General features: G+C 33.0%; 2 protein-coding genes across 2 annotated transcripts in view; one reads left to right on the top strand and one right to left on the bottom strand.

The window, feature by feature from the left end:
- The window catches only part of LOC101889167 (uncharacterized), a 189620-nt gene that overhangs the window by 35914 nt on the left and 130710 nt on the right, over positions 1-22996 (top strand). The gene's annotated exons all lie outside the window — the stretch shown is intronic.
- Positions 17745-21912, bottom strand: LOC101889344 (pupal cuticle protein 20). The gene is made up of 4 exons (XM_005178675.4): positions 21811-21912; positions 21449-21744; positions 18064-18273; positions 17745-17994 (listed from the first exon to the last, which is right to left on the bottom strand). Exons 1-4 carry the CDS (start codon positions 21817-21819, stop codon positions 17829-17831), a joined length of 681 nt encoding a protein of 226 aa, XP_005178732.1. The 5' UTR covers positions 21820-21912; the 3' UTR covers positions 17745-17828.

The following is a 22996-nucleotide window of genomic DNA, read 5'->3' as shown; positions in this document are numbered from 1 at the left end:
TTCTTAATGGATACTAAGGCCTAAGACAGAAAATTGTCTGTGCAGGTCCGCGCCTTCGTATAGCCCTCATATAACGGCACCTCCCGATATTCGGTATTTTGATGATTTTAGCGACCTTATTCACTTGAAATGTTTCGAATTTAGTATTTGAAGTTCGTAATGGATGCTACAACCTATGACAGAAAATTGTCTCTGCAGGTCCCGCCTTCTTATAGCCCCCATATAACGGTATCTCCCTATATTTGGTATTTTGATTATTTTAGCTACATTATTCACCGAATGTTTTTTTTCAAGTTTCGCATTTGAATATTGTAATGGCTTATAACAAAAGTTGTTTATGCCGGTCCACGTCGTCGTATAGACCCTAATATAAGGGCTACATTCGGTATTTTTAAGATTTTAACAGAATTTTTAACAGATTTTATTTTTTTTTTGAAATTGGCAAATTTGTTCCAAATGTTGAAGGGTATTCATTTCTGAAAAATATTTTGTCATGAAATGGCGGCCAACATGGGACATTCGTTTGTTTTTTTTTTTTAACTTCGGACATCCCTTTATGAATAATTAAATAAAACTAATATTCTTTTATGTGGCGCCCAACGTGGGTAACTCACCTATTACTGTGTTAAAAACTACAATTTTTATTTTTTTTCCAAAAAAACTTTAATTCCAGCCACTTCAGACTTTTGTCCATAAATGGCGCCCAACGTGGGTCACCTATAAATTAAATGTTTTTATTGTGTTAGAGGCATTAACATCTAAACACAAGTAAATTAAATGGTTCCTCACCCTTGTTCATTGATAAAACCACCCTGCTTTTTTCCTTTCCTCCCCCTCCCCTTCCACCTAATTCTCTCCTTCCTTGTAATAATAAAATAATAGTTTGTGTGTGTGTTAAAAATTGAATGTAACTTTGTCAATGTATTGCAATACCGTGACAACTCGGTGACCTTTTGTTGTGGCATTAACACCCTATTTGATGGGTGATAAGTTTTCCAATGAAAAATCGATTAAAATGTTGTTGAAAACCAAACAAAAACAAATCATTTGAGAAATCCCCTTACCAAAGGAGGGTGATTTTATTTTCCATAACTCCCACATAAAGAGGAAGGAAAGAGGAAGGACTCACACCTTTCCAACATGTTGGCTTAATAACATTTATTAATAATTTCGAAGAAATCCTTGCCACCTACGACATATTGAAAAAAAGAGTGAAAAGGGGTGACTTGGGAGGTAATAAAGCAATTTGATTTACGGGCTTTAAACTCCTGGCAAGATTGGCAAATTGGTTTAAAGTCATCGGGCAAAGACATCAATTTGTTTCCATTTTCATTTGTTCGGAAAAAAAACCAATCTGGTAGTTCGTTTTATGCGACAGAAGATTTTTCCTGGGATTCTTTGGAAAATCCCACGAAAATGTTTCATCCTCATCAATTTGAATGCCGTATTGTTGTGCATTTTAAGTAGCCTACCAAAACAGAGACGAATCTGGCAAATTCTCCACAATTTCCATTTCCAATTCCAGCTTTAGCTGCAGCTGTACATTTTTCATATTGATGTCTCAGCATTAAGGCATTTCGCCGAATGCTGAGAGACAATGACATAAAAAAGAGGAATAAAAGCAATGTTCTTCCAAAGCCAGACAACAAACATGACATGAGTAATGATTTCGTTTTTTTTTTGCTCTGCACCCTGCTCTTTTTTGATGGCGTAATGAAGGGGATGAGAAATCATCATTGGAATCGTCATTAATGTCATCTGGAGTGATGAAATTGTGGCGAACTGAAACAGAAAAAAAAAAACGAAATGTTAACGACATTGCATGACAGGCCAGACCAGGAATTGTTTGACGTTAAAAAGCGTTTCGACGGAGTGAGAAAGGTAAAGTGTGGAGTGGAGGGCAATTGTATGGTTAGCTACTCCTGCTGCTCACTTTCAATTGCTTGCCTTAAATATCCTGGCCAAAATTAATGGTCCTCCATTATGCCGACTCCACTAAGCCTAAAATTATATTTGTATGCAACAGAAATACAAGCATCCATCCATTCAGACACCCATCCATTTATCCATTTAAGATTTGTTTCTAGTCATATTGAGACCATTAGACACCCGTGTATGTGATTTTTTCTCCAAAGCCTCTCCATTCTCCCATTATCTACAGGGGAAAATTAGTTGAGCTTCCTTAAAAGGTCCCCTGAATTCATGACAATTCGATGACATTGCTAAACGCACAAAACTAATTTGTTAAAGGATCTCTCCTTCACTTCCTACTCTCTCTCTCTGTTTCTCTCGTTCTCTCCTTGTTGGCCAAAACCACTTTGGCTTTAGCTCTGTCTAATGCGGTAATGGCTGCAAAAACTTAATTAATTCTATTAGAACGGTAATATTTCGTATAGATTTACAACAATTTATATTCATTTGGGAACACTTGAGGAATGAGTGAAAGTGATTTGAAAGATACTTCCTATTTGGAAAATTAACAGCATAAAGTGGGGGAGAAGGAGACAAAGGAGCTATGTTCTCTGTGCAAAAAAATGGATTCAATGGGGTTTTCTATGGGAAGGCTTACTTCAATTTAGAAAAAAATTCGATCCAGAAAAATATTGTTTTGTAAAACGAAATTTCTGAAATGGCGCACAACGTGAAGTGACTTGAAAATACGCAGTTTGGCCACAACAAACAATTTTAACAATTTTTTTTTATTATAACAAGGGGGAGATAATGGGAGGGATAGGAAGAAGTAGGCTAATTCTGTCAATGACCAAGGGTAAGGATACATTTAATTTTCTTCTTTTTAGATGCTTGTGCCTGTAACACAATAATCATTTTTAAAAGCACCCACGTTGGGCGCCATATAGGAAAAAAATATTAAGAGACCAGATTTCAAGTTAGTATAGTTTTCATATAAAAAGGTGGCCAAAATTACAAAGAAAAAAGTCGACGCCCCACGTTGGGCGCCATTTTCCAACAAAAACTACACAGATGGAAGATGCAATTAAATTTCCTAAGGAATTTTCGGAAAATACCTAATAAAATCAGTAAAAAAAGGTCAAAAGTCGGGCGGGGCCGACTATATGATACACTGCACCACTAGGAGTATTTAGTAGAGCTCCCATAACAAAAAAAATTATATTGGGAATTTATGTGAAGTAGATCATACCAACTATAAACCTTATTTGAATGCGTATCATGGTTTAAAAGTAGTCACAATTTGGGAACCATATCCAACTCAGAATCGATTTTCAACAAATTTGAGGGAGGCTTTTGCACCACCAGTACCAAATAACATTGCTGTATAGTGCATGTATATGACTTCGACAAAAATTATATAAAACAAAAATATTTATTGGAACAATACATATACCGGACCGAGTTCCTCCAAATGGAAAAATTCGCTAGAATATGAAAAAAACCTATCCAATCTGGGCCGATATTACATATATGGTGGACAAATAACCATAAAATCGCATAAAGATATATATCGAAGGTATATACAAATCTGAACCCATCTCGACAAAATTTAGCAGAAGTATTTTCGAGTTGTATCAGATGCCTGATATCAAATATCATTGTTGCCGAATGCATATTACGCATTTGAGGGACTTTAACACAAAATCGGATGAAATAGATTTATGGGAGCTATAGCTATAGCTGAACAGATTTTTGCAAAATATGAAGTACTTCTATCTAGGATGAATTCAGTCGGAATTGCCCAAATTCAGTCCATTTGGGCTGATATTAGCCATTTGCTGCAACAAAGCTGATATGGGATAAAGATGTATATGGGAGCTATATTCAAATTTGATCCGATCTCGATAAAATTGGACAGAGGTATTTCTGGGCTGTATCTGATACCTTGTACCATTGTTCATAGTAGTGGAGTGCATATTACGCATGTGAGGGACTTTAAACCCCAAATCGGATTAAACTTACATATGGAAGCTATAGCTATATCTGAACCGTTTTTTTTAAACAAATTTGAAGTACTGGTTTCTAGACTGAATTCTGTCGGATGTGGCAAAATTCAGGTAATTTGGACTGATAATGGCCACTTGCTGAACAATTGACCAGAGATCGGTTGAAGATATATTCGGAAAATTTATCTAAATTTGTACCAATTCTCACCAATTTCAATGGGGTTTGTCCTTTGGCAAACAAATATTAATTGGAAATTTTCAACTAAATCGGATAATAAAAGCAGTTTCTTCAAAAAAAAAAAAAAAAAAATAAATAAATAAATAAATACATGGACAGACTATGTCGATTTAGCGACCGACCGTCCGTCTATCCGTCTGTGGAAATCACTCTAGCTTCCAAATGAAACGAAGTAGATTGATAAAATTTTACTCAAATGTATATTATGTCTGCAGGACTTTTGGTATTGAAAATGGGCCATGTAGGTCCACCGTTTGGTATAGCCCACATATAACAGTACCTCCCGACATTCGGTATTTTGATGATTTTAGCGACATTATGTACCGGAACAGTTTCAAATTTGGTATTTGAAGTACGTAATGGATACTACACCCTAAGACAGAAAATTGTCTATGTAGGTCCACCTCTTCGTAAAGCCCCCATATAACGGTACCTCGCGATACTCGGTATTTTAATGATTTTAGGGACATTTTTCACCAGAATTGTTTCAAATTTGATATTTGAAGTTCGTAATGGATACTACAGCCTAAGACAGAAAATTGTCTGTGCAGGTTCAGGTCTTCGTATAGCCCTCATATAATGGTACCTCCCGATATTCGGTATTTTGATTTTATCGACATTATAACCTATTTTTTCAATTTAGCATTTGAATATTGTAATGGCTTATGACAAATGTTACCTACGCAGGTTCATGTCGTCATATAGACCCTAATATAATAGCTACATTCGGTATTTTTAAGATTTTAACAGAATTTTTAAAGGATTTTTTTTTTGTGAATTGCCAAATTCGTTCCAAATGGTGGAGGGTATTTAAAGTTCAGCCCGGCCGAACTTACTGCTTTTCTACTTGTTAATTATTGTCCTGCTCGGTTTTTAGGAATGTTGTATTGTTATACAAATGGAAGGAAGGATTGAGGGTGATACTGTCCATATCATGGTGGAAGGGTATATAATTTGCCGGTATTTGTATGAAAGGATATCCAAAATTACAAAAAAAAAAAAAAAAAAAAAAAAAAATTAGTGCCCCACGTTTCACGCGCCATTTCATGATACAAACCCTGGAGACTTAAAATGGGTTCCAATTAAAAATAAATCACTTCTGTTCAAGTTAGTGCATATTTTACTAATTTAACTTAGAAAGTAGCGCTTTTATAGGAGAGAATAATTTAGTTGGGGGAAAAATTGCGATGATGCCAAGCTTAGTGCCCAAGCCAAAGTTTTATAGAGAAAAGGGGTTTATATTTTTCTAGGGAGAATCTCAAGTAAATTCTTTTTTAAGAAACTCCCATTTTAACATAATTTTATTAAGAAAAAATGATTTTCCCCCAAGTTTTCCGGTAGAGAAACTCAATTAAACAGAAAAACTCAATTCCGCTAAGGTTTTTGTAAAGAAAAAACGCCGTCTACTAAACCTTTTCTAATTTTTTTTTTAAATTTTCCAGTTCACGAAAAACGTGTAAAGGATCGTGTTATTTTTATCGATTGAGAAAAAATAGAAACATTTAAAGTTTTTTTCCATAACCATTAAACCTAAACACGAACTGTAGCCTTAACCAGGAAACCTGCAACTTGCTTAAGGAAAATGTCAGGAAAACTAATAAATTCGATATTTTCTTTATACAGCCTTGTTGCGTGTTATTCATATGCTGTAGAAAATGCCTTTCATGTGAATTGGAGGGAAAACGCATTTTCCATGCGAAACCTCCACCCCTCCCCTTGCAAAACTTTTGAAAGTTGCAAAGGAACAACTATCACCCATCCGTTTGGATATGGTGGAAAAGGATACACGCAATGCTTAATGCCAAATCTTGACAGTACCTGTAAAAAATTACTTTATGTTGGTCGGGATACCTTCGAGAAAAAAGAGGAATGTGTTGGTGTGGAAGGGTGAGAGCAAACTCTCGCATAAAAAAATAAATTCCAATAAACTAATTTGCACACAAAAATTACTTCATGAAAAAATAATGCCATACAAATGGAGTAGAGAGAAGAGAAGGGGAGGGGAGGGGATAGAGGAGGAGGAGGACGTTATAAACATAATAATCAGAGAATGTCGCACACTCACACACACATGTAAAAACATGTATGAACGGAAGAGCCGAAGCAGTTTGAGATAAGTCAGGCCAAGAAACTCCTCCATTTCCATTGGCGGGGTATCCTTGTGGAAAATGTGTGAATGGCCAGGCATTTTACACGCACATTCCAATAATGGCTCATTTGTCTCCACACACTCACACACAAATATAAAGGAGCCTGTCTCCCCAGACTCGGTGATTCCTCATGAATTACAAGGCTCCTTTGGAGAATTATGGGGTCTCAAATAAATTTAGCCAGCAACAAACAAGCAATTCATATTTCCCAACTAAAATACAATATTTTATTAATAAAACACATATTTGTCTGCCGTCGGCACAGGGTTGCCATGGTCGGGGAATTTTCAAAAAAATAAAAGGGATATTTGTGTTTTTATACCCTCAACCATATGGCTAGAGAGGGAATATAGCATTTGCTACGGCCAAAACGTGCCTCATTGAAAAAAAAAACGGTTTTAGACCCTGGGTCTCTTTTGGGGCAAATCAGTTTCAGGACATTTGGAGTCCATTTAGCGATATCCATCCGTCCGTCTGTCTGGCTGGCTGGCTGGTGCGCACGATAACTCTCGAAGGGAGTATCCGATTTGATCCAAAGTTGGTACATCGTACTATTATTACCAAACTTAGATCGAGTTCGGAGATGGATAAATTGGTCCACTCCATTTGGTACATCCCCCACAAAAGGTCGAAATTTTCAAAAAAAAAAAAAAAGAAAGAAAATAATTTACTGCACAGATAGAGAAAGGATACATCAATTTTGCTCCAACTTTGCAAATCCTAATATTTCCGTCAGTGCTAGGTCAGGTGTGAAAATGGACATTTTCGATCCACTCCATCAAGTACCTCCCCCACAAAGTGTCAACATTTTGAAAAATTATAACTCTTATAAAATGTGATGTAGGAGTCCGATTGTCTTCAAATTACACACATCACAATATTTTTATTAGTCCAAGGTCTGGTGTTAATATAGAACATATCGGTCCACTCCTTCTGGTACCTCCCCCACAACGGGTCAAAATTTTGAATTTCCAAGAAGCTCATAAAACGCGGAACTAACATCCGATTCCATTCAGACTTGGCACTTCTCAATATTTCCATTAAAACAAGACCTGTTATAAAGATGGTCGAGATCGGATCATTCCTTCTGGTACCTCCCCCACAAAGGATCAAAATTTTGAATAACCGAAACGATTATAAAATCCAGAATAGGCATCCGGTTCTCTTTACATTACACACATCACAATATTTTTATTAACGCAAGGTCTGGTGCGAAGATGGAATATATCTGCGAACCCCTTCTGGTACCTCCCCCACGAAGGGTCAAAATTTTGAATATCCACGAAGCTTATAAAACGCAAAATTAACCTACGATTCCATTCAAACTTGGCACATCTCAAAATTTCCAAGATTTGTTATAAAAATGGTAGAGATCGGAGCATTCCTTCTGCTACCTCCGCCACAAAGGGTCATAGTTTTGAATAACCAAAACGATTGTAAAATCCGAAATAAGCATCCGGGTTCATTTGTAGAAAAATTCAATACGTTGGAGTTTTTCTATAGAAGAATACAATTCTGCGGAATATTTCCTTCGAAAAATGTTCCATTCGACTGAATTTATTTTCTAAAGATGAAATCAGTTCTGCTAAGTTTTTCTATAACAAAAAAAAAAATCAGCAGAAGTGCTTCTGACGTAAAACACAATTCCGAAAAAAATTAAAAATTTTACTGAAAATTCTAATTTCCATTCCATTACAAAATAAAAATTTATTTCCAATACAAAAATTTCCCGAAAAAATAATTCATGATTGTTGAAGCATTAAATCCGATGCGGCAACACTACTGGCACTCCATTTCTTCCCCCTCTCCTTTCATTAGATTTTATTCTCATATTCCAGCAGAAGTGGGTAAAGAGTAAGAAAAATTGAAATTTTCTTTACACTCTATTATGAATATAAATCACTTGAATATGATTTACGACCATATGTTGAGATTACAATTGGCATGCCGAACAAATCAGCAACAGCTCGGCATGGAACAGGCATGGAGCAGCAACTGAAGACTAAGCATCAAATTATAAACTGACTTCATTTGTATGGTCGAAGGAAGAGCTGCTCATAAATATGAGTTTATTTCAAATTACACTTTCTCCCAGACCCCTCCTCCCCCCATATACATGCATTGGGATTCGGTATTGTTTTGAGTTTGTCGGCCCCAAACAACTTTTGACAAGGATAAGAGGAGGAATGTTGAAGAGGATTATTAGATTATTTTCTACAGAAAAATCTTTGCTGAATAGAATTTTTTATGAAAAAACTTTGCTGAATAGCGTTCTTATGCATTTTCTTGAATTATGTGTGTTTTATAAATTTGGCAAACTTGTACTTCCTACTGATTTTTTCTAATACGAAGAAAAATTCGTCTTTATGATATTTTACAAAGTAAAATTGAATAAAAACTACAATAAATTAGCACAAACTATTCTCTATTATTCACTTGTGCTCAATAGGTCACGATAAGCCTAAAAGTATGCATTAATTTTTCTTTTTAATGGAAAATAAAGATAGAAAAATATTTTATCTTATGAAACAACTGTGACAGGTTTGTGTCCCAGTCTTGACATTTTTTTACAAATAACTTTTTGAATGGGAGCCCAAAAGTAGGCACCACTTTTTGAAACGATGTTTATTTTAGTTTCCTGTTGCCTGCTTCAATTTCATGCTAGGCTACAACTCTCTAATTTTCATGATTAATACCAAGAAATTATATAAATATTTGGTCGCAATTGAGCCTAAAAGTAGACTCCACTTTTGAAATGGAACTAATTGTGGATATTTAGTAGGGAAATTGCAAATTATAAAATTACAAATAAAGAGAAATTTAAAAATAATTTTCCAAATTAGTAATTTATTTCGGTAATATGTGGTCAGCAGCATGAACAGCCTAAAAGTAGGCAATAATTTTGGGTTTTTATGGGAAATTCAGAAGACATCGTATCAAAACACCAGAAAAATGTGTTTATTAGTCATGGCAATTATTTTGAAAACTTGTGTGCACAATCTTTTGATCGTTAGCCCAAAAGTAGGCACCACTTTCTGAAACAATTTGTTTTCATAATTTTCCTATTTCCAGAAACTAGGCCAGAATTGTATTGTCTTCATAGAATTATATAAATACTCGGTCGCAATTAAGCCTAAAAGTAGACTTCACTTTTCAAATGGAACTAATTGTGGATATTTAGTAGAGAAATTACTAATTATAAATTTACAAATGAAAAAAATTTAAATAAATTGTCCAAATTAGTTTTTTTTTTTTGGTAATATTTGGTCAATAGTATAAACAGCCTACAAGTAGGCAATACTTTTTGGCTTATTAATGGGAAATTCAGAAGACATTGTATCAAAACATCAGAAAAATGTGTTTGTCAGTCATGGCAACTATTTTGAAATCTTGGGTGCACAATCTTTTGATCATTAGCCTAAAACTAGGAACCACTTTCTGATTTTTTTTATCATATTCCCATTTTCGGAAGCTAGGCCACAATTTTTTTATTAAATTAAATTATATAAATACTTGGCCGCAATCGAGCCTAAAAGTAGACTCCACTTTTCAAATGGAACTAATTGTGGCTATTAAGTAATTACAAATAATAAAATTAAAAATTAATAAAAACTAAAATAAATTGTCAAAATTTATAACTTATTTTGGTAATATGGCCACATGGCCACTATCACAAACAGCCTAAAAGTGGGCAATACTTTTGGTTTTTTTATGGGAAACTCAATAGAAAAACACCAGAAAAATGTGTTAAATAGTCATGGCAATTATTTTGAATATTTGTGTTTACTATCTTTTGATCATGAGCCTTAAAATAGGCACCACTTTCTGAAACAATTTGTTTTTATTTTCCCATTTCCGGAATACGCAATTAAATAGTTTTCATTATTAATAAAATAGAACTATAGAAATATTTGGTTTCAATCAAGCCTAAAAGTGGACTCCACTTTTCAAATGGAACTAATTTTAGGTATTAAGTAGGAAAATTAAAAATGAATAAAACTTAAAATAAATGTTTCAAATATCACAAACAGCCTAAAAGTAGGCAATACGTTTGTTTTTTTTGTATGGGAAATTCAGAATACATTGTATCAAAACACCAGAAAAATGTGTTTGTCAGTCACGGCAGTTATTTTGTAAATTTGTGAGCACAATCTTTTGATCGTTAGCCTAAAAATAGGCACCACTTTTTGAAATATTTTTTTATTGTCATTTTCCTATTTCTCGAAACTAGACCACAATTTTTTAGTTATTTAATAAAATTATGTAAATGTATTGCCTAAAAGTAGACTCCACTTTTTAAATGGAACTAATTTTGGATATTAAGTATTAAAATAAATGCTTCAAATAGCCTAAAAGTAGGCAATACTTTTTTTTTTGGAAAATTAGAAGTCATCGAATCGAAACACCAGCAAAATAAATTGTTCAGTCGTGGCAGTTATTTTTAAATTTGTGTGCACAATCTTTTGATCATTAGCCTAAAACTAGGCACCATTTTCGGATTCTTTTTTTATAATTTTCCGATTTCTGAAACTATTCTTTAGTTTTCATAATTTATTAAATTAAATTATATAAATATTTTGTCGCAACTGAGCCTAAAAGTAGACTCCACTTTTCAAATGGAACTAGTTTTGAATCCTAAGTAGGGAAACTAAAAATAAAAAAATTAATTAAAACCAGATGAACAATTCCTCCGGCTTGAAACTCCCGCAAAATAGAATTCTGCCTTTGTCGAATATGGAATTTTCTAAAAAAAAAATTGGCAAAATTGGATTTCTCATCTAAGGATGTGGTTTAATTTACGTCTTTAATTTATTCTCATTAATGGTATTCTAATTAATATCTATGTTTCCAAGGCGCCATTCATTACCCAGTCACAACACATTCTTATAAATTCAAATCCATTACCCATTTTTACGAAGACCTAATGTAGAACCTGTTCTTTTTTTTTGAATAATCCATTTAATAGGTGGTGGTTCCCTAAGTAACCCTGGCGGAAATTTATGTTATGCCCACCGATTGATGGAATCGGAACACGCATGTTCTCCTCAGCAAGTTTGCATACATTCATTGCCTGCCACACATTATTGATGATAATGTATGCCAAGTAGGCGAACAGGATATTATGGAATATTTTGCAAGGAGCTGCGTATCCTTACAGGTCCCTATGGAAAACTTAACCTGTATTCTGGTCGATGAAATAAATTTATTTAATAAATATTAATTGCAATTTGGCACGATTTGCTAAAGGGGGGAAAATGAAGCAATTAATGTCCATAAATAAGGACATGTTGGTTCGTCCTTTTGCAGGTGCCATACCAGCACCGCCACCACCACCACCACCATCGATGATAATATGTTACAGTTTCTATTGTTGAATGTGTCAATAACAAATGTAACTGGCAATAAAATGAATGTCTTCAAAGGAAACAATTATGCGAGCGGATCTAGTTGGTGGTCCTTTTTTTGCCCATTCTCTCCCCTCCCCTCTCTCTCTTACTATTGCCAATTTTAAATAAAATTTGTGGTCTTTTTTATGGCAGTTTTAGTCTTTTTTTAAATCGGCATTGTGTATTTTTTTGTTTTATGTCGTCCTCCTTCACATTTTTATTCTCTATTGTTGCCAGAACTAAAGGAAATCACCCGCTGGTCTACTTGAGTCAATTTCCTTTGTTAAGGAAACGTATTTCACAGTTTCTCTTTCTTTATGGGAAAGCTTTGCGTTTCCTTTTCTTTTTTTGCCGGGTTTTCCTTCGTTCATTCTTAACGAGCATTTTTTTTGGTTTTCTATTCATCTTCTGAGATTGGCCCTTTAGCAGGGGAGCGGAAGGGGGTCTTTTAAATATTGTTAAAAATAAAAATTTTTACACTTGACAGCATCATCAATTTATCAAGGACATTTTCCCAAAAAATCCTGGTGGCGTTTTGTTAGACATCATCTAAAAAAAGGACAAATCTTTGAAATTTAAATTTGAAAGACGCCGTCCTCGTCGTCATTTGGGTTAGAGAGGTCAATAATTGCATATAAATTTCCTTTTTCTGGGGAATTTAATCATGCTCAAATCCCCATTCCCATATTTCTCGGCTGTCTCGGTGTGCGTATGATGTCCTTTGATGGGTTACTTCCATTGTTGTTCACTCGAGTTTAATTAAAAGTCGTTACTCTTGTTGTCCTTTAAACCGAAACAACAACAATAATGATGTTGCACATTCTGTAATACAACAACAGCAGCATAAATTACACAAAAAGGGAGTTTTAGCCATGACATTATTTTCGGGGGTTGTTTGCCATGTTGAGGCGAGAGACATTTGTGGAAAGGACATTTCTTGTTTGGAAAATGTAAATAATGCGGTTGTTTTTAGACATGGAGACAAACATGACTTTTTGAATGCTCTACAAAGTAAAGTTGAATGGGAAATAAAATAAATAAAAAAAATATTCTTAATAGTGGGCAATATGTTAACAATAGCATGAATCGGCTAAAAGTAGGCACTACTTTAACTTTTTAAGGAAATGCAAAATATATCTAATCAAAATCTCTGAAAAGTTGATTAGATAACAACTTAAATAAATTTTGCAAAATTATTGCCTTATTATGGCAATATGTGGCCAATAGCACAAAGCGCCCAAAAGTAGGCACTACCTTTTTTTTAAGGAAATACGTAGAAATGTAACAAAAATCCATGAAAAGTTTTTTAAATAAAAAATAAAATACAGTTTACAAAATTATTTTCTAAATATTTGGCCAGAAGCACAAAGGACCTAAAAGTAGGCACTACTTTTATGTTTTTATGGGAAATGCAGAAGAAAATCAGTGAAAAAATTGCTAAATAAAAAACTAGAATAAATTTTCCAAAATTATTGCCTTATTATGACAATATGTGGCCAGAAGAACAAAGCGCCCAAAAGTAGGCACTACTTTTATATTTTCCCAATTAAATATATGGAAATATAATCAAATTCCATGCTAATTTTTTTGAATAAAAAATAAAATAAATGTTTCAAAATTATTTCCTTAATATTTGGCCAGAAGCACAAAGGACCTAAAAGTAGGCACTACTTTTAATTTTTTATGGGAAACGCAGATGATGTCTAATCTAAAACCAATGAAAAGTTTGCTAAATAAAAACTGAAATAAATTATGCAAATTTATTGCCTTATTGTGTGAATATGTGGCTAGAAGCTCAAAGTACCTAAAAGTAGGCAATACTTTTACTTTTATTTCGGAAATGCAGAAGATACCTAATCAAAACCCATAAAAAGTTTGCTAAAGAAACACTAAAATAAATTATGCAAAATTAATTCCCTAATATTTGTATTATGTGGTCAATAGCCTAGACATAGGTCTTACTTCTTCTGCTTTTCTGGGAAATACAGAATACAGAAGACATCATACCAAAATCGCCGAAAAGTTTGGTTCTCTATTATATCATATTTTTTAGAGGACTTGCTGGTAATTTACAAATTCAAGTTTAAAAAAAGCTGAAAAAAAAATTATGCAAAATGTTTTCCTTACTTGGCAATATGTGGTCAATAGCCCGAACAACCTAAAATTTGCCAATACTTTTTGTTTTTTTTTATTGGAAATTCAGAAGACATTGTATCAAAACACCAGAAATGTGTGTCGGCCAGTCATTGAAATTATTTTGGAAACGTTTGTGCACCCTTTTGAACAAGAGCCCAAAAGTAGGAACACTTTTACAACCGATTTGCCTTATCAGTTTCCCGTTGCTGGAAGCTAGGTTTGAATTCATTATTAACATTAATTATCGAAATTAGTCCCTTATTTGGGTGATACGTGTTCAATGGCCCGAACAGCCTAAAAGTATGCAATACCTTTTGTTTTTTTGTGGAAAATTCAGAGCACATTATATCAACACACCAGAAGAACGAGTTGGTCTGTCGTGGCAATTATTTTGAAACTTATGTGACAATCTCTTGAACACCAGCCTAAAAGTAGGCTCCACTTTTTATAACGTAATTTTCTCAACAGTTTCCTGTTGCTGAAAGCTAGGTTGCGATTCTGTAATTTTATATAAAGAAAATAAAATATTTGTTCGCAGCAAAGCCTTAAAGTATGCACCATTATTTAAATGGATCTCAGCTTCGATATTATGTAGGAAAATTACATGAAGCAAATTTAAAGGTGGGTAAAAACTAACATGAATAATCAAAATGAGTCCCTTACTTTACTTAGATGTATTTAATAGCCTGAACAGCCCAAAAGTAGCCATTACTTTTTGTTTTTCTATGGGAAATTCACAAGACATTGTATAAAAACACCAGAATAACGTGTTGGTATGTGATGGCAATTATTTGGAAATTCAGGTGTACAATCTTTTCAACTGGAGCCTAAAAATATGCACCACTTTTTGAAACGAAATTTTTATCAGGTTCCTGTTGCTGGAAGGTAGGCCTAACTCCTTAATTTTTATGATTTATATCAAAAATTATGTAAATAGTTGGTTGCAATTGCGCCTAGAAGTAGGCACCACTACTCAAATGAACTTAAGTTTGATAATTAAGTAGGGAAATTAAAAATAGTAAAATTGAAGATGAATAAAAACTAAAATTACTATCGAAATTAGTCTCTGGATTTGTAATACGTGGTCAATAGCACAAACAGCCTAAAATTAGGCAATAATTTTTCTTTTTTTTATGGGAAATTCAGAACCTACCGTATCAAACCAAGAGAAAAAAGTATTTTTCAGTCTTGGCAATTATTTGAAAAACTCATGCATACAATATTTTGAACTGTACCCAGAAGTAGGCACCACTTTTTGAAACGATACTTTTTCAGTTTCCTGTTGCTGGAAGCTAGACCACAGTTCTTAAATTTTTGTGATTTTTATCAAGAATATATACAAAAGGTATGTTGCGTTTGCTCCTAAAAGTAGGCACCACTATTCAAATGAATCTCAGTTTGGATATTAAGTAGTGAAATTAAAAATAATGAAATATGAATAAATACTAAAATAAATTATTCAAATTAGACCCTTTTTGGGTAATAGCACGAACCGCCTAAAAGTAGGCAATAGTTTTTCTTTCTTGAACTCTTAGAAGACATTTTTCAAAACACCCGAAAAATGAGCTTGTCTCATTTTGAAAACTTCTGTGCACAATCTTTTGAACAGGCGCCTAAAGGCTCGCTCCACTTTTAGAAAAGAATTTTTCTGGAAGCTAGGTTAAAATTCCGATTTATATCAAGAAATTTTAAATATATTTGGACGCAATTAAGCCTAAAAGTAGGTCTAACCTTTCGAATGGAAATAATTTTGGGTATTACAAATAAAAAAATAATGATGAAAATATAAGTAAAAGTCCCGGGAGCAAGGACGTCCATTAATACATACGATGCTTACATTTTATTGTCCTTTTATTAAATGAAGCATTATACTGTATAACTCTTCTCGACATTAGGATAATACATTATAGTCTTAAGGCTTCCTTTATTTTGTTTTAATTGTCATCTTATTGATAAAAAAGACTCAATAAAATATAACTTAACTTTTCTCTTATTTCGATAATATGTGGTGTGTAGCACCAACAGCTTAGAAGTAGGCATGTTTTTTTCACAGTTTCGAAAAAAAATTTGGTTCTCTGTTATGAATTTTTTGGGAAATTGATGGGTAAAATGTTTTAAAACGGAACCTAGAAGTATGCACTGGTTTTTGGAACAATGTTTTTATTAGTTCTCTGTCACTGGAATCCTAGTTACAATACTTAAATTTTTATTTTGAGCACTTAAAAATTATTATTTTTCATCTAAAAGTAGGCACCACTTTTTTTTTTTTTGAAACAACCCAAAAGTATGCATGGTTTTTTTCATTTTTATAGATTAATACAGAAGATATCTTATAAAAGCGTCTGAAAATTTATTAAATATTTTTTATTAAAATTTATTAAAATTTTTTATTAAAAAAATTAAAATTAAAATTTTTTAATGGAACCCAGAAGTATGCTGCTGGCTTTTTTCCTTTTTCTTGTGGGAAATACCGGAGATATCTTAAACAGTTTCGCAAACTTTTGTTTCTCTGTTATGACATTTATTTTTTCGAAAATTGATAGGTAAAATGTTTCAAAACCAAACCTAAAAGTATGCACCGCTTTTTGAAAATATGTTTCTATTAGTTCTCTGTCACTCGAATCATATTTACAATTATTTAAAATATTTACTTAAAATTTTTAAAAAACCACATTTTTGCCAAAAAGTAGGCTCATTTTTTCGTATGAAACTATGTGTGGTTATTACATAAGAAAATCAATAAAGTGAGGACAAACAGGACTTTATATTACACATGATTTTTACATTATATGAAAGCCAGCCATTAGAATCAATAATAGATTTTATATATTTAATATCAACCTAAAAGTATGCAACAGATTTTAATATTTGTTACTACAATGATTCCACCGAACAAGTTTGTCCTCCAAAACGCATGAGAACCCTGTGATTCGTTATTACCTTTCCTTGGATTGTAGCTCTTAATTTTAAAAGCTTTTACCCCTTTCTCTCTCTCCGCCTTTTACTCTCCCTCACTCTCTCTCCATTAACCATCCATCTTTCCATTGTTTTTATTTTTATGAATTTTCTAAATGTCGTGATTTTAATGCGGCTGTTTGAAAAAGAAAGTAATCAGTGTCGTGTCAGTGGTGGTGGTGGTGTTGCAATCTAAAGATGGTACACCGGATGGGAGCTGAAGTCAAAGCAGATTCTTCTTCTTCTCCCATGCAGCTGCTGGTTGTCTTATTTCTTTGTTCAACACAAATTCAAGTAATAAATTTTCCAAAAGGGATTTCAAGGCATTAACTGAGATTTCAATGCAACTTTTTGGGAAACACTTGACAATTTCCAAAAATAAAAAAACGAAACGACAAAAAATGGCAACTGAGATTTAGCAAAAAGTTTTGAAAGTAAGCATTTAGCACCTTTAAAGGCATTTGGGAAAAGTTTTTTTGGGGGAGAAAGAGAACCAAAGATTGAGATTTGTATTGAATTTTATGTGGGATGCCATCAATGGCTTTACAAAACTTAAGGAAATATAAACATCAGGCTTTAATGAGGCCCTTGGAAGAAGGAAAATTATTTCCAATTTCCCAGAAAAGTAAATTTCTAACTCTTTTTACAACGCCTGATTTCCTTTGCCATTTTTCTCATTTAAAATTAACTCCTAAGTTTTTTTTTTCTGTTTTTGCATAGAAAATGCTCTTTGATGTCTAGCATTGCCTTGATGTTGTAGCTTTGGTAACACCCTTTTTGGGAACACGCCCTCCCCCATCTAAGCAGTAATTTTGTATTGGCATAAAAAAAAAACTTTTTCAATAAAACCCTTTTTCAGTGCCTTAGAATAATGAGATGAGGCTGTGTTGGCATTTCAATTCAAATAAAATCCCAAAACTTTTTCCAAACTCCCACAAAAATATATTTTTATAGGCAAATGTGGCTTTAATTCTCAACACTTTATTCATAGAAAGAATAGAAAGAACTTAAAACGAGATCCTTAAAGGGATGCGGGTAAAGTTTCTCACAGACGTCTACCATAGGGTGAAGGAGGCAAGTAAGTGGCCGCGGGAGAGTGATGACTACCAGTGGAGGCATAGTGACCACCGGCTGGATAACCACCAACACCACCAGCGGCATAATTGGAATGAGATCCACCAGCATTGCCACGTTGATGTAAATGCAATGTCCTGCAAAGAGAGAGAGAAAGAGAGATTGTCATAAAATTTTTAAAAATTCCTCTCTCTTCAAAAACTTACTCTTGAATTTCCTTGGGAATTGGTGGTGGTGTGGGCAAATGATCACCTTCGGCATGGAAACCATTGCTATCGGCCTTATAATTCACGGAATAGACCTTGCCATCATCCCCAGTATAGGAGTAGGAGCCTTCAACATTCAGAGAGCCCGAGGGCCAACCACCTTGAAGTTCACCTCTTTCATTGTGTTTAATGCCATTGCCCGTTTCGTAACTGAAAAGAGAGAAAAAAAATATTTTTTATTGAGGGGAATTGTACTTTCACAGAGAGAGAGAGACCTGTAAAGAACTCAAATGGACGATGGAGAGTACTTTTGTATTGCTTGAAATATTCGGATTTGCGAAATTTGAAGACAATCGGACTTTTATTTTAAAAAAAAGTGAAGACTTATAATTATTAAAAAATTTTGACTCTTTGCGAGGAAGGTACTTGTTGGAGTGGGTCGATATTATCCATTTTCCCACCTCACCTAGCTCTCATAAAAATATTAGGATTTGAAGAGTTTGCACTAAATTTGCATGATCCTTCCTTGTTCTATGAGGTAGATTACTTTCTGTGAAAATTTAGATTTTTTGTGAGAGAGTTACCAGAAGGAGTAACCAGGAAAGGATCGGTCCAATATTGCCAATCTCCAAATTCGATCTAAGTTTGATAATAATTTTAGGATGTACCAAGTTTGTACCAAATCGGATATTCTCTTCAAGAGTTCTTGTTAACACCTTTCAATCAGACAGTCAGAGGGAGGGAGAGAAAGTCACCCCTAGACCGACTCCACATGTCCTTAAACGGCCCTCTGAGGCTGAGGGTGTAAAAATTTGGATTTTTTTTTTAAGAATATTTTTCAAGGACCTTTAGCCAAATAAACGTGGTTTTTTAAAGAATATTTTTCAAGGACCTTTAGCCAAATAAACGTGGATTTTTTAAAGAATATTTTTCAAGGACCTTTAGCCAAATAAACGTGGATTTTTTAAAGAATTTTTTTCAAGGACCTTTAGCCAAATAAACGTGGATTTTTTAAAGAATATTTTTCAATGACCTTTAGCCAAACAAACGTGGATTTTTAAAGAATATTTTCAAGGACCTTTACCCAAATAAACGTGGATATTTTAAAGAATATTTTTCAAAGACCTTTTGCCAAAAAAAAACGTGGTTTTTTAAAGAATATTTTTCAAGGACCTTTAGCCTAATAAACGTGGATTTTTTAAAAAATATTTTTCAAGGACCTTTAGAAAAATAAACGTGGATTTTTTAAAGGAAAAAGGATTGTTTTAATTTTTTTTTTTGGATTTTTGAAGGAAATAGAAAAAGACTCGTTTTTATCACATTTTTCGAAGGGAAAAATTATGTGTTTGAAAAAACCTTTTCTGATGGAAAAAATGAGAAAATTTTTTCTGAGAATAGATTCGTGGTTTTTTTAAGAATTTCTCGATTTTTTAAGAATTAATTAATGATTTATTTAATAATTAATCATTTTTTTATTTTTTTTTTTTTCATTTTCTTTTTTCTAAAAAAAAACCGTGAATTTGTTAAGGAAATTTAAGAAAGATTTTGGTATTCAAGAATTTTTTTTCCTGGACACCTCTAAGGCTTTATATCTGGTCTTGATTGGATTTTCCTATTTCTTGTCAATATTCATATCAAGTGTGACATTTTCAATTTTTTCTGGGTATAGATTTGTATAGAAATGTTCATTTAAATGAATTTTTTTCGGGTTTGAAAATGGCTTCTCTCTCTGATTTCCACTTGTCCTGGAGTTTGGGACTCTTATTTTTTTTATTTCAAGCTAGGTGTTGAAAACGCGATTTTTTTCGAGCAGAGATATTTCTGAATCTGTCGAAGATAACGTGAATTTAGAAAAAAAATTCAAAATAAGTTATTAAAAAAAGGATTGTTTTAATTTTTTTGGGTTCTTGACTGAAAAAATGTTTCTGATGGAAAAAATGAGAAAATTTTTTCCGAAAATAATTTGTGGATTTTTTAAGAATTTGTCGAATTTTTAAGAATTAAAAAATGAATTTTTTTATTTTTTTTTTCAGTTAAAAAACCGTGAATTTGTCCTGGAGTTTGGGACTCTTATTTTATTTTTGTTTCAAGCTAGGTATTGAAAAGGCGATTTTTTCGAGCAGAGATTTTTTCTGTATTTCTGAAAATCTGAATCTGTCGAAGATAACGCGAATTTAGAAAAAATTTCAAAATAAGTTATTAAAAAAAAAATTGTTTTAATTTTTTTGGGATCTTGAAAAAAAAAAATTGTTTCTGATGGAAAAAATGAGAAAATTTTTTCCAAGAATAATTTGTGGATTTTTTAAGAATTTGTCGAATTTTTAAGAATTAAAACATGATTTTTTTTATTTTTTTCTGTAAAAAAACCGTGAATTTGTTAATGAAATTTGAGAAAGATTTTGGTATTCAGGGACTTTTTTTCCTGGACATCTCGAAGACTTTATATCTGATCTGGATTGGATTTTCCGATTTCTTGTCAATATTCATAGCAAGTGTGGGTTCTTCAACGAAAACATGTTTCTGATAGAAAAAATGAGAAAATTTTTTCCGAGAATAGATTTGCGGATTTTTTAAGAATTTGTCGAATTTTTAAGAATTAAAAAATGATTTTTTTATTTTTTTTTTATCTGAAAAAACCGTGAATTTGTTAAGGAAATTTGAGAAAGATTTTGGACATTTTTCCTAGACACCTAGAAGATTTTATATCCGGTCTTGATAGGATTTTTTTCCTATTTTCTTTATCAATAATTATATCAAATGTGAAATTTTCAATTTTTTTCTGGGAAAAAATTTGTATAGAGAAATATTCATTTAAATGAATTTTTTTTCTCGAGAGGCTATAAAAATGGCTTCTCTTTCTGATTCCCACTTGTCCTGGAGTTTTGGACTCTTGTTTTTTGTTTAAAGCTAGGTATTGAAAACACGATTTTTTTCGAGCAGAGATTTTTCTGTGTTTCTGAAAATCTGAATCTGTCGAAGATAAGGCTAATTTAGAAAAAAAAAATTCAATATAAGTTATTAAAAAAAGGATTGTTTTAATTTTTTTTTTGGGTTCTTGAACGAAAAAATTTTTCTAATGGAAAAAATGAGAAAATTTTTTCCGTTGTCGAATTTTTAAGAATTAAAAAATGATTTTTTTTTCTTTTTTTTCTGAAAAAAAAAACCGTGAGTTTTTGAAGGTAATTTGAGAAAGATTTTGGTATTCCGGGTCTTTTTTTCCTGGACACCTCGAAGACTTTATATCTGGTCTTGATTGGTCCTGGAGTTTGGGACTCTTATTTTTTTATCATTTTTTTTTTAATTTGAAGGTAGATTTGACTTTTTTAGAATTTCCTTTTTTCAAATTCGGGTCCCTTGAATAATTTTTTGTTTTCACTTCACTTACCCGAAATTATAATTTCCATTGCCATCATTGGTGTAGTCATTGCGCAAAATGGGAATTTGGGCGGCAGCACTATTGTGGCCATATTGGGCGCTATGATGAGCGGCAGCGGGTGATGAAATGGCAGCGGCATGATGCAATGGACGGCTGGGTGCAACACTGTTCACGCCATGATAACGAGGATATTGGCTAGAGCCGGCAGCGCCAACTGGAGCATAGCTGGGTGGTAGATAACTGGCCGATGGACGGCCAGCTGAGGCATAGGCCACACTCAGCAAGATGCAGGACACAGAAAGGAACTGGAATGGAACGGAAATTTGCTGATTTCCATTTTTTTTTCGATTTCAAAATTCTAATATCCTTACAATTCTCATGATGTTCTAGGTGGCGGTTTGTACTTGTTGTTTGTATGGTTAATACTGAGCTACTAATAACTTAACACCGAGGGTAAGCCAATTTTATAGCCACTCTTCATAAATCAAAAACAATTCTTGCGGTTTTTTTTTGTTGCCTTCTTTGGTTTTTTTGTTGTTGTTGTTCCACTCAACCATCATCATCATCGGCGGCGATCATTATTATCTTCATCTCCCTGCATCTTCATTATTAGCATTCATCAGTTATGCCCGTCAGTCAGGTATTCAAATCGCTGAGTTTAAAAATAGTTACCATAAATGAAAACTTCATCAAGTCAAGCCCAAAAAACCTCTAGAGTTTGGAGTACTTAGTTTTGGAGCAGATTTGTGCTAGTGTTGTTGTTTCTTTTTATTTTTTACTCTTTGTTATGGCGTTTCGTACGCTCATTCATTATTAACTTAATTATTTGTTCAGCTACACATCTACGCCCAAGAAACGGTTCTTTGCCATATCTCGGCTATTGATGGTTGGCGTTTGTGTTTTTTTGCGGGTTATGGCAAGGCACTACTCCCTAGATGGTATAGTTAATAAAAAATATAACAAAAGCTAGTGGGTTGTTGTTGTTATTATTGGAAATAAATTTAATATTATTTTCTTGTCTTTTATTTTTTTTCGGTTTTTTTTGGCATCGAAAATGCATTTCGTTAATGAAACATCAATTCTTTTATTTTCTTTGGGACTGGGCTATGCTCATTTGACACGGTCTTCATTTGTGTCAATCAATTATGGATTTTTTGTTGTTGTTGTACTTATTGTCTAATTTTTTTCTATTTTAATTATTGTACTTTTTGTTGTTGTTCTTGTTATTTCCATCCCATCGCCCCCCAGCAACAATAGAAAACACCCTCATAAAAATGAGTATTGATTCTTTTCATATTTTTTGTTGTCTTCCTTTTTTTTTGCATCAATTAATTATTTCAATTTTGTGGTGGTGGCGGTGGAGGTACTGGTGCCTTGAAAGCCAAGAATGTTTTCGCTTTAATCGCAAAAATGTTTCGAATTAATGATACGCTTCTAATTTGGCCAATTGAAAGTGAATGAATATGAATCATATTTTTTTTGAAAAAAAAAATAAAAGAAAAAACAAAAATATTTATAAAAAATATTAATAATAAAACAATAATAATTATTTTTTTT

Source organism: Musca domestica, unplaced genomic scaffold, assembly GCF_030504385.1.
Source record: "Musca domestica strain aabys unplaced genomic scaffold, Musca_domestica.polishedcontigs.V.1.1 20, whole genome shotgun sequence".
In the NCBI taxonomy this organism is placed as follows: domain Eukaryota; kingdom Metazoa; phylum Arthropoda; class Insecta; order Diptera; family Muscidae; genus Musca; species Musca domestica.
Note: the sequence above shows the minus strand (reverse complement) of the source record. Positions and strands in the feature narration are given on the sequence as shown.

Excerpts from the sequence above, each read along its gene's own strand:
- LOC101889344 (XM_005178675.4), bottom strand. Across the intron at positions 18,274-21,448 it reads AATGGAAATTATAATTTCGG|TTACGAAACGGGCAATGGCA; the intron begins GTAAGTGAAGTG and ends CTCTCTTTTCAG. Across the intron at positions 17,995-18,063 it reads ATTCCCAAGGAAATTCAAGA|GACATTGCATTTACATCAAC; the intron begins GTAAGTTTTTGA and ends CTCTCTTTGCAG.